General features: G+C 38.8%; 1 protein-coding gene across 1 annotated transcript in view; it reads left to right on the top strand.

Annotated features, from left to right (window-relative positions):
* Positions 1-12,886, top strand: part of Kmt2c (lysine methyltransferase 2C) — a 226,539-nt gene that overhangs the window by 173,386 nt on the left and 40,267 nt on the right. The window contains 8 exon segments of the mRNA XM_057788031.1: positions 319-451; positions 684-898; positions 2,126-2,199; positions 3,165-3,347; positions 3,726-5,627; positions 6,102-6,394; positions 8,299-10,124; positions 11,215-11,326. Coding sequence (XP_057644014.1) covers positions 319-451; positions 684-898; positions 2,126-2,199; positions 3,165-3,347; positions 3,726-5,627; positions 6,102-6,394; positions 8,299-10,124; positions 11,215-11,326 — 4,738 coding nt within the window.

The following is a 12,886-nucleotide window of genomic DNA, read 5'->3' as shown; positions in this document are numbered from 1 at the left end:
TGTACGCAATTCCTCTGTTTTACAAATTGAATTAGAAGTCAGTTCTGCTTTTAACAAGTTCTAGACTTGCATTGAAAATGTAGAGCTGTTGGACTGTAGAACTATTTGTATAATATACTGAAATTAGGGAAGTGTGATTGTTAAAGACCACATTTCAAAATTTTATAAACAAGCTTATCACCCCTTAATCTGTATTATATAGTATAATATTGAAAAAAAACACTACTTTAAAATAGTATTAAAAGATTTCATTTCAAATATTTAAGCATCTTACAATTTATGAATATTTTAATAAAATGATTGTTTTTTTCCTTTAAGATGTTTTTTCCCGCATGCCTCTCATGAATGGCCTTATTGGACCCAGTTCTCATCTTTCACATAATTCTCTGCCTCCTGGAAGTGGATTGGGGACTTTCCCTGCTATAGCACAATCCCCTTATACTGATGTCAGGTATTTTAAAATTTTGCTTTTTATGGAAACTTAAATTATACTAACCTTTTTTCTATCTTTAAATTATTATGCACGATATTAGTGTTTGTTACATTTGCTGTGAGTTTTACTTAAGACCACCAAGCATATTTAAAGCTGTTTTCTAACAAATCCTAACTAGAGTAGTTCTTGAGCATAGTATTAGTAGAAAGTTACTTTGTTTATGAAGTGAATGTGTTTTGTTATTTTCCAGAGACAAAAGTCCAGCATTTAATGCAATTGCAAGTGATCCTAACAGCTCCTGGGCACCAACAGCTCCCCCTATGGAAGGAGAAAATGATACCATGTCAAATGCCCAGAGGAGCACACTGAAGTGGGAGAAGGAGGAGGCTCTTGGTGAGATGGCAACAGTAGCACCAGTTCTCTACACAAATATTAACTTCCCTAATTTAAAGGAAGAATTCCCAGGTCAGTCATGAGTGGATCTCTTGAATGCCATGCCTTTGTTTTGAAGAGTATACTACAAAGTCCTTTTTCATCACGTTTATCTGACTTGGTTGCCCATGATGCAGATTCCTTTACTTTGTAAACCTAGGTCTTGTGCTCATTTGTATATTTCCCAAAACTTTCTTTTATTTATGAGATTGTCAGTTTTCTAGGTCTTATCAGTGCTCAAGTATGAGGTAGTTAATGCTTTTTTTTTTGATTAAGTACCTTTTTTATTCTTTGAGAATTTTTCACATATACCATGTATTGTGGCCATCATATTTATCTATTCTTATACCTCAACCCCTCCCAGGTTCACCCCCTTGTTCCATTCCAATTTTGTGTCCTCCTTTAATTTTTTTTTGGGTGGGGGGTTGTTTTGGTTTGGTTTGGCTTGGCTTTGGTTTTTTCAATACAGGGTTTCTCTGTAGCTTCGGAACTAGCTCTTATAAACCAAGCTGACCTTGAACTTGAGTGCTGGGATTAAAGGTGTGCACCACCACCACCACCACCACCTAGCTGTGTCCGCCTTTAAAACAAACAAACAATAACAACAAACAACCCACTGAGTCCAGTTTGTGGTGCCTATATGTTCTGGGTATATTATCCATTGTCTGCCTTCTAGGGATCATACCCTTAAGGAAAATTTATTTTTCTTCCTCTAGAAGCCACCAACTGTCAGTAGCTCCTCGCTAGGTGTGGGAGGTCATGAGCACATCTGCCCTCCCCCATACCCCTTGCAGGTTACCTGGTTCCCACAGAGGCTGGAAGAGGGCATTGGATCCCTCTGTAATTACAGATGGTTTTGAGCCCGTGTGGATACTAGGATTCTTACCTGGGTCCTCTGGAAGAGCAACCAGTGATCTTAATTTATGCTGAGCCCCCTCTGTCTCCATTCCTCATCATGAGACTATGTTAGACTTGAAATGCAATGTTTTATCTATGCCTGATGCATAAAACCTCAAAGATAATTTTCTGTTGTGTTTTATGAATGGTTTGTTTAGGCTAAGACTGAATCACCAGCTGTGATTTCAGGTTGGAACTCAAAACATTTTGAATTTAAATATTTTCTGATTTTAAGATTATTGATACTAAATCTGTTTTGTGTTAAAAATATTATCTGAATAAGATGATAAGCAGTTTATTATTAGTTTTTATTACAACACTGTACCACCTTATTTCTGAAGTGTGTCTTCTGTGGTTTTGCAGATTGGACTACTCGAGTGAAACAAATTGCCAAGTTGTGGAGAAAAGCCAGCTCTCAGGAAAGAGCACCATATGTGGTATTTAAAAATTCCTATGTGTTATATCCTTAAACACAATATTTGAAACTTATTTTTATTAGGTAATGAAAAGAAATACTCGTTAATACTGAGAGAACTAGCAGGTATCTTTATTTTAAAGTTATTTGTTAACTCATTTTTCTTTCTTTTGCTAAAGAACATGTTATTTTTACTAAAGAACAGAACATTTTTAACAGACCAGAGTATATTAAGGACACAATTAATCTCATCTTAAAATCGTTTTGTCTCTTAACAGATAGTACTGCATTTGCAGTTGAGATTAGTTTCCTTTTTTTTGTGTGTGTGTGTGATAGTTACAAATGAATCTTTATACATTTTGAAAGAAACACATTGAAACCTCCTTCAAGGAGTTCTGAAATATCACCATTGCTGGATTATTTTTTCCTGAGGAGCTGAACTGAACCCTTGCTTCAGTTGCGGCCACAGTAAAGCCTTATTGTGAGAAAAATAAATGCTATTGTCATCTACAAGATCTTCTATGCATCAGTTTTCAGTTATAATGGTAACTTTTGGTGAAGCTAATGGGGGCAGGACTGAGGAATAATTTTATGGTTTGTTTTACCTTAAATTTAGTAATGATAGGATTTTTTTAATGTATAATTTTCCTTGATGCTAAGTTTTAGATTTCCAGCTATTTTAGTTTGAGAATCAGTTTGCTATCTTCATCTTTAAATTGAGGGACGTGCCAGTTCTTTTTTGTTCTAATGATGTGTTTGAATTATCATAGTGTATATTCTATTACCCTGGAATTTCTTACTGTAATTCAAACACATAAACAGAAATGTCTTTACCTGGTAGTAGCATGCACTGTGGAGAAAGTGGGCTACTATCCAGGTCCTTTTTTTTTTTAAAACAGACTAAGTTTTCAAGGGTGATATTTCAACTATTAGCACAAGTTTTATATCCTAAAAACATTGGAACGTATTCTTTTCTTTTTGTCAAAGCAAAAAGCCAGAGATAACAGAGCTGCTTTGCGAATTAATAAAGTTCAGATGTCAAATGATTCTATGAAAAGGCAACATCAGCAAGACAGCATTGATCCCAGCTCCCGCATCGATTCGGATCTTTTTAAAGATCCTTTAAAGCAGAGAGAATCGGAGCATGAACAGGAATGGAAATTTAGACAGGTATGTGGGTTGGTTGTGTTTTTTGGTTATTTTTTTCGGGGCGGGGGATGATTTGGTTTTTAAATTGCATTTTAGCTTTTCGGGAAAGAGGGAGTTTTTATGTCATTTCAGAATACAGTTCTTAATAGAACCTGAACAAGCGTTAAAATAGATTTCCCTTTTTGGTAAAGTATATATTCATATTGGTCTTAGATATTTATTGAAATATTATAGATAATATACTGCTACAGGCAAAATGACATGCTATGGTGATAATCCCTTGTTAAGAATTTACTAGGAAGCAGTGTGCTAACTACTTACATCATGTGATGAACTTTGAACTATCTTTTTCTCCATGATAGTTGTTTCCTTCATGTTCTTTTTTTTCCATTCTAACAGCAAATGCGTCAGAAAAGTAAGCAACAAGCCAAAATTGAAGCCACACAGAAGCTGGAACAGGTAAAAAATGAGCAGCAGCAACAACAACAACAACAGCAACTACAGCAACAGCAGCAGCAGCAACTTGGTTCTCAGCACCTTCTAATACCTTCTGGTTCAGATACTCCAAGTAGTGGAGCACAGAGTCCCTTGACACCTCAGCCTGGCAATGGAAATGCATCTCCTGCACAGACATTCCATAAAGACCTATTCTCCAAACACCTACCAAGTGCCCCCACTTCCACACCTTCAGATGATGTGTTTGTCAAACCACAACCTCCACCCCCTCCTTCAACCCCATCCCGAATACCCATTCAGGAATGTCTTTCTCAGTCCCAGAATTCTCAGCCACCTTCTCCACAGATGTTCTCACCCGGATCATCTCACTCCAGGCCACCTTCTCCAGTGGATCCTTATGCAAAAATGGTTGGTACTCCTAGACCGCCTCCTGGGGGCCATAGTTTTCCCAGAAGAAGTACTGTTACACCAGTGGAAAACTGTATGCCTCTGTCTTCAGTATCTAGGTCCATTCAGATGAATGAAACATCAGTCACTAGGCCATCCCCAGCCAGAGATTTATGTGCTTCCTCCATGACAAACAGTGACCCCTATGCAAAGCCTCCAGATACACCTAGGCCCGTGTTGACAGATCAGTGTCCCAAACCTTTTAGCCTTCCTAGATCCCCTGTGATTTCAGAACAAACTACAAAAGGTCCTCTAGCATCTGGAACCAGTGATCACTTTACTAAACCATCTCCTAGAGCAGATGCCTTTCAAAGGCAACGGCTACCTGACCCATATTCACGACCATTGCTGACACCTGCTCCACTGGATAATGGGCCTTTTAAGACCCCACTGCACCCTCCTCCATCTCAGGATCCATATGGATCTGTGTCACAGGCATCAAGACGACTCTCTATTGACCCTTATGAAAGGCCTGCCTTGACACCAAGGCCTGTAGATAATTTTTCTCATAGTCAGTCAAATGATCCATATAGCCAGCCTCCCCTAACTCCACACCCAGCGATGAGTGAATCTTTTACTCATTCTTCAAGGGCTTTTTCTCAGCCTGGAACCATGTCAAGGTCAGCATCTCAGGATCCATATTCACAAGCCCCAGGAACTCCACGCCCTGGTATCGATTCTTATTCTCAAACCTCAGGAACTCCTCGATCCAATCCAGACCCTTATTCTCAACCTCCTGGTACTCCCCGACCTAACACTATTGATCCATATAGTCAGCAGCCACCAACTCCCAGGCCTTCTCCACAGACAGACGTGTTTGTTACGTCTGCAGTAAATCAGAGACACACTGATCCATATGGTCATCATCTTGGAACATCAAGACCTGGGATTTCAGTTGCCTATACTCAGCCACCAGCAACACCAAGGCCAAGAACTTCAGAGGGTTTTACTAGGTCCTCCAGTGTAAGACCAGCCCTCATGCCAAACCAGGATCCTTTTTTGCAAGCAGCACAAAACCGAGTACCAGGTTTACCTGGCCCTTTGGTCAGGCCAACTGATATGTGCTCCCATTCACCCAGGCCACCTGCGCCTGGCCTTACGGACACATTCAGCCGTGCTTCCCCATCTGCTGCTCGTGATCCCTACGATCAGCCTCCAATGACTCCCAGACCTCAGTCTGACTCTTTTGGAACTAGTCAAGTTGTCCATGATCTTGTTGACCGTCCAGGTCCTGGGTCAGAGGGAAACTTCAGCACTTCTTCAAACCTTGCTGTAAGCTCCCAAGGACAGCAGGTCTCCAGTGTCTCCCAGCTTCCTGGACCTGTGCCAACTGCAGGAGGCACTGATACCCAGAACACTGTGAATATGTCTCAAGCTGACACAGAGAAACTGAGACAGGTAAATATTACAGTGTTTTAAAATGTTTTTAACATATTATCTGTGGAAGTTCCTCGTTAAGTCAAATGGTAATTTCTTCTACACAAATGTTAGTTTCTTTTTAAAATTATTATTTAGACTTGATTAATATAAAGAAAAATGAAAATGATAAAATTAATGTCAATTAAATTGTATTTAACCTGGATCTTATTTCATTCTTTATGAATTTGAAAGATCTTTAAATATGAAAATTCTTAACTTTTTATGGTGGTTATTTGACCAAGGAAAAAGACCCAGATCACCAGTTTTTGTTGTCATTTGTTTGGTTTTGGGGTGTGTGTGTGTGCATATTTAGTAGTTAAATATAAGTAGTGTTTTATGACACTTTAAAGCATTTTAAAATTTTAAACATTAATTTAGTCATACAATGGAAACATTGGGAGTTTTAAAAATGTTTATTTATAAATCTCTGCAATTTTGTTTCTTTCTATTTAGCGGCAGAAACTGCGTGAAATCATTCTTCAGCAACAACAGCAGAAGAAGATTGCTAGTCGCCAGGAGAAGGGGCCTCAGGATACACCAGTAGTACCTCATCCAGTGCCCCTTCCACACTGGCAGCCAGAGAGCATCAACCAGGCTTTCACTCGACCTCCACCTCCTTATCCCGGGAACATTCGATCACCTGTTATCCCTCCACTAGGACCTAGATATTCAGTTTTCCCCAAAGATCAGCGTGGACCCTATCCTCCTGAGGTTGCTGGTATGGGGATAAGACCACATGGATATAGGTAATACTTTTAATTTCCCGCTAGATTTAAGTTGATATTGGAAGAAGGAACTAGACAAATAGTATTATTGTGCCAGAAGTTATTACAGATTTCTGCTTCCTTCATCACTGTGAGATAACAGTCATTTTTTTAAACTAAGGGAAGACCATAGAGTTCTTCCCTCTAAGAACTCTAAAGCTTCTTGGTAGACCCTTTGTCATTAAATATTGACAGAATATCTGTAATCTTAATGATTTAGTTTACCATGCCAGCCAACTCATATCTTCCAAATTTGCTAGTCTTATAAAGAGAGAGCTCTTTAATGTGGCACACAACTTAATCTTGCACTATATCTGTTATATTTTTTATTTCATTTCTCTTTTTATTACATTTTAGTTGTAGTTTGTGCCCATTGCTGTTTTGTGTATTTAAAAAAAACTTGTGTAGGGGGAATGTGGTAGAAGTGCATGTGGAGATTGATACCGTTTGTCTTCTACCACTCTTTACCTTATATTTTTGAGATATAAAAATATATTTCATTCAACCTGGAACTAGCCAATATGGCAATAAAATATATTTCATTCAACCTGGAACTAGCCAATATGGCAATACTAGCTTTCAAGTGAGCCTTAGGGATGCCTTTGTCTCCCACCCACTAGAATTATAGGCATTTTTTGCATGTGAGAAGGGAATACAAATTGTGATTTGTTGTAATAAGAGCGACGGGGCTGCGTTCCTGGCGCCCGGCCACCCACACGGCTTTACCCAAATTAATTACATGGAAACTGTATTCTTTTAAACACTGTCTGGCCCATTAGTTCTAGCCTCTTAATGGCTATCTCTTACATATTGATCTAACCCATTTTTAATATTCTGTGTAGCACCATGAGCTGACTTACCAGGAAAGATCTTAACCTGCATCTGTTTGGAGTGGGAGAATCATGGCGGCTCCCTGACTCGGCTTCTTTCTCCCAGCATTCTGTTCTGTTTACTCCACCCACCTAAGGGTTGGCCTATCAAATGGGTCTAGGCAGTTTCTTTATTAATTAACCAATGAAAGCAACAGATTAATACAAGACCCACCTCCATCATTTGGGCGCCACTCTGTAGTAATAAAAGTGGTGGGGCTGCGTCCCCAGCACCCGGCCGCCCGCATGGCTAGCTTATGCCCTGAAATAATTACACGGAAACTGATTCTTTTAATCACTGCCTGGCCCATTAGCTCCTGCCTTTTATTGGCTAGCTCTTACATATTGATCTAACCCATTTCTAATATTCTGTGTAGTACCACGAGCTGGCTTACCAGGAAAGATCTTAACCTGCGTCTGTCTGGAGTGGGAGAATCATGGCGACTCACTGACTTGGCTTCTTTCTCCCAGCATCCTGTTCTGTCTACTCCGCCTACCTAATTTTCTGTCCTATTAAAGGGCTAAGGCAGTTTCTTTATTTAACCAATGAAATTAACTCCTCCATCAGTGATTGTCATGCTTGCTCAAGAGAAGTTCTCCCTCCCTCCCTGTCTTTCTTTCTTTTGAAATTCTGTTTGGGTATACAAGACAAACAACACCCGTGGCAGCCAAAGAACAACTTTGTGGAATCAGTTCTATCCTTCATGTGTCCTGGGAGCCATACTCAGGTTGTTTACAGGGCAAGTGCTTTTCCTCATTGAGCCATTTCACTATCCCAGTTCTGTCTATTTAAAAAAAATTAAAGTTTTTTTTATATTATGTATTTTGATCATGATCTTTTCTTCTCTCAAGTCCTCTCAGACTTGCATTTTCCCTGTCATTGGGCTTAGCAACAGTATTTTTATTTATATATATACATAGAGTAACTTAAAACTTTTTCTTTTCTCATGCCAATTCTAAATTAATCATCATTCCTAATTATTTGAATGTTTTGTGTTTTTCTTTTTTTGCTTTTAGATTTGGATTTCCAGGACCTGGCCATGGTCCCATACCAAGCCAAGATCGCTTCCATGTGCCTCCTCAACAAATACAGGGATCTGGGATTCCTCCCCACATAAGAAGATCAATGTCTATGGAAATGCCTAGACCTTCAAATAATCCACCAATAAACAATCCAGTTGGGCTTCCTCAGCATTTTTCACCACAGGGCCTGCCAGTTCCACAACATAACATACTAGGCCAAGCATTTATTGAGTTGAGGCATAGAGCTCCTGAAGGAAGGTCGCGGTTACCATTTGCTCCTTCTCCTGGTAGTGTTATAGAGTCATCTTCTCATCCCAGACATGGAAATTTTATTCCCCGACCTGATTTTCCAGGCCCTAGACACACAGACCCTGTGAGACGACCTCCTCAGTGTCTACCTAATCAGCTACCAGTGCATCCAAATTTAGAGCAGGTCCCACCATCTCCTCAAGAGCAAGGTCATCCTGCCCACCAATCTTCTATTGTCATGAGGCCTCTAAGTCATCCATTAGGTGGTGAATTTTCTGAGGTTCCTTTGTCTGCATCTACTCCAGCTGAAACAACACCTGATGCCCTGCAGATAGCCAGTCAACCCTCTGATGGTCTGGAGGAGAAGCTAGACTCTGATGATCCTTCTGTGAAAGAACTGGATGTGAAGGACCTTGAGGGAGTTGAGGTCAAAGACTTGGATGATGAAGATCTAGAAAATTTAAATTTAGATACAGAGGATGGCAAGGGCGATGACCTGGACACTTTAGGTAATTTGGAAACAAATGATCCTAACCTGGATGACCTCCTAAGGTCAGGGGAATTTGATATCATTGCTTACACAGATCCAGAACTTGACTTGGGGGATAAAAAAAGCATGTTCAATGAGGAATTAGATCTTAATGTTCCAATTGATGATAAGCTAGAAAATCAGGGTGTATCAGTTGAACCAAAAAAAAGGGATCAAGAAGAAAAAACTATGGTTCTCAGTGATAACGATTTGCCACAGAAAAAATCCACTGGTACCAATGAGATAAAGACAGAAATCCTATCTCCACACCCTAAAGAAGAAACAACAAATGAAATGAAAAAAAGTGATGACAGTAAAGGTGATACCGACACTCTGTGCACACAGGCTTCTTCGCGTACAGACTGGAGTGAGAGGGAAAAGACTCCTTTGCTGCCCACTGATCCAGATATGCTTGAGAAAAGAAACAATCGGGAAAATGCTGGCTCTGGTATCAGTGCCGTTCAAGGGTCCACTCCTCTGCCTGCTCAGGATGTGATGAACTCTTGTGATATAACTGGATCAACTCCAGTCCTTTCAAGTTTACTTTCTAATGAGAAATGTGATAATTCAGACATTAGGCCTTTGGGGTCTTCCCCACCAACTCTGCCCATTTCACCACCCACTCATGGGTCAAGTTTGCCTCCTGCTTTAATAGTACCACCTGGCCCTCTTTTGGATAATGCCATGAATTCTAATGTAACAGTGGTCCCTAGGGTAAACCATGTTTTTTCTCAGGGTGTGCCAGTAAATCCAGGATTTATTCAGGGTCAGTCATCAGTGAACCATAATTTAGGGACAGGGAAACCTACAAATCAAACTGTGCCTCTCACAGATCAGTCCAGCACCAGTGGCATGTCTGGACCGCAACAGCTAATGCTTCCTCAGACATTAGCCCAGCAGAACAGAGAGCGGCCCCTCCTTCTAGAGGAACAGCCTTTGCTTCTACAAGATCTTTTGGACCAAGAGAGGCAGGAACAACAGCAGCAAAGACAAATGCAAGCCATGATTCGTCAGCGGTCAGAGCCATTCTTCCCTAACATTGGTAGGAAATTCCTTGTGTCTCAAAGTAAATTATTGGGGGCATTTGGGTACATGCAGCATGCTTTTAAGGTCTCATTATTGAAATTTCATTTGGAGTAGAGCACTGAAAGTTTTCTGTCTTCTTGAATCTTTAAACTAAAACAGGAATTTTAGATTCCTTCCAGGACAGTCAACATGATGAAAACTTTGAATTGTGACCTCATTCAATTCAATTTTTTATAGTGTTAATGGAAACTAGTCCTTTTTTAGTTTTATTTGCCAGTTGTTACCAATGAATCTTTTTTCAGAATCATGAGAAGATAAATTTAAAAAATTATGATAGAAATAAAGCTTCTTGTTGTTTGTTTACAAGTGTTTGGTAGTAATTTTTTGGTTTTTGTTTTCCCCATAGAAGTTCCTTTCAACTTATTTTTGTTGATTTACTAATTTTAAGAAAAATAGAAATCCATGCAGCCCATATTCTTCAGTGCCCTGCCTTAGAATTAAAAATCAATGGGCACATATCTGAGGAATATTTTCTTTTAAACAATAATGACAATAAAAGCTTTTTATCAACATTGCAGTACAAATTCCATCATTTGATTCCTTTCCCCACTGAGATGCAAAGAGATGCTCTTTCAGTATCCTCTCAATAGTTTTATTATGTAGGTATAGTCTAAAGACATTGGTAGTTTTTCCTTTCTTTTAAAAACTGATAACTAATTTAGTGGAATTCTTTAGTTTTAGAAATAACTGCAAATTCTTATTCCTTTTGTTGCATCTCTAAAGAAATCATTCTAATTAGCATTGTAAAAGTTTGAACCAATAAGAGTTTGAACAATATACCTGTATATTACTGTTATGATTGCCTATAGACTGACAGACTTGTTCTATTTTCTTAGAGTTATGGATACCTGAAATGTAGCTAAATTCAAGATTAGGTTGTCACCACTTTTGGATTCTCCTATGTAGCATAGAAACATGTAATGATTAAAGAACATAAGAATCTATAAATTATGTAATAATTGTGATACTTAAGTTTAGCACTTTGTATCTTGAACCATGAACTTGAGCTATGAAATAAGTAATGACAAAATACATTTCTTCTTTAGATTTTGATGCAATTACAGACCCTATAATGAAAGCCAAAATGGTGGCTCTTAAAGGCATAAATAAAGTGATGGCACAGAACAATCTGGGCATGCCACCAATGGTAATGAGCAGGTAGGTGGAAGTGCTCTTCTTCCTGGGCATGTGGATGTGCATGGAAACACTGGGATCATAAAATACTCAAAAATCTATCGTCTGAATGTGAAGAATATTTAAATTCAGCTGGATATGATCATACATAAAGTGTTAGGCAGGTTTTTTTTTTGGGGGGAGAATAAAGAATAAATAATACACATTGGGAAGACTGGCTTGGTCATTGACAACATCAAACGTGTGTGTGTGTGTGTTTAAGTAAGTATTAGCACTAATAGATTTTTTTTTTCTCATTTGAGAAGCTCAGTGGTTAAGGAAAATATAATTTCAGTTCTGAAATGAAATATTCCCAAACTGACTTTGGATTTGAGAAGGGGATATTTGGATACTGGTATTTGAATAATTTTAACACCTAACAGAAAAATGGAATTTGTACATTCAAGAAGGTTAAAGTTAGAGTGGTTATATACCCCAGTGGAGTATTTCCTAAACCTTGATCATTTTCCAACTTCAAAAAAAAATTTTTTTTAAGGCTGGGCGGTAGTGGCACACGCCTTTAATCCCAGCACTTGGGAGGCAGAGGCAGGCGGATCTCTGGGAGTTCGAGACCAGCCTGGTCTACAAGAGCTAGTTCCAGGACAGTCTCTGAAACCACAGAGAAACCCTGTCTCGAAAAAGAAAAAAAAAATTTAATACCGTTTCTTTGCCCTACTACAGACATACTGGATGGGGTGTCTAAGGATACTACCTGTATGCTTCTGTTTTTGACTAGCACCTTGAATGGCTCTGTATTGTATTGCTGTTTCTGACTTCTGTCAGAACAGTAACAGATCCGTAATGATCCTGCTGAAAAATTATACAGGGGAGTATAAATGATTAAGGAATTGAATATAGAGTCTGTATAGGTTAAAGATACAGGCATGTTTAGAGAACTGTGCAGATACTCTGGGTATGATTAAGGTGCATTTTTTAGGTCAAAATAGACATAAGTGATTTGTGAAGATTTTCATTACTGAGCAGGATTTATTTATTAGCGCTGTTCCTCTCACAGGGTAACTTTATGGCACAAGTCTTTTAAAGCTTGAAACCTTTGAAATTCTTCTCAGATATATAATAAAAATACAAAATTGAAAGAATTGAACTATATTTGGAACTATATTATTAATATATGATTGTATTGATAAGCATGTATCATAGTACTTTAACAAACTTAGCAGTAAATTTCATAACTACCACAATTTCAAGTTAATGATTAGCAATGAGCTACTAAGTATATGCAACACTTGATAGGAAAATGTGTTTTCTGCTGATGAGCAAGTAGTACTGCTATTATTATTATTTTTGGGGGGGGGTTGGTTTTTTGAGACAGGGTTTCTCTGTAGCTTTGGTTCCTGTCCTGGAATTAGCTCTTGTAGAGTAGACCAGGCTGGCCTCGAACTCCCAGAGATCCGCCTGCCTCTGCCTCCCGAGTGCTGGGATTAAAGGCGTGCGCCACCACCGCCCGGCTTGCTATTATTATTGTTGTTGTATTTTAACTTGATAGTCAGAGTCTAGGAAATGCTAGAATTTTTTAGCTTTTAA

Source organism: Chionomys nivalis, chromosome 1 (genome assembly GCF_950005125.1).
Source record: "Chionomys nivalis chromosome 1, mChiNiv1.1, whole genome shotgun sequence".
NCBI lineage: Eukaryota > Metazoa > Chordata > Mammalia > Rodentia > Cricetidae > Chionomys > Chionomys nivalis.
Note: the sequence above shows the minus strand (reverse complement) of the source record. Positions and strands in the feature narration are given on the sequence as shown.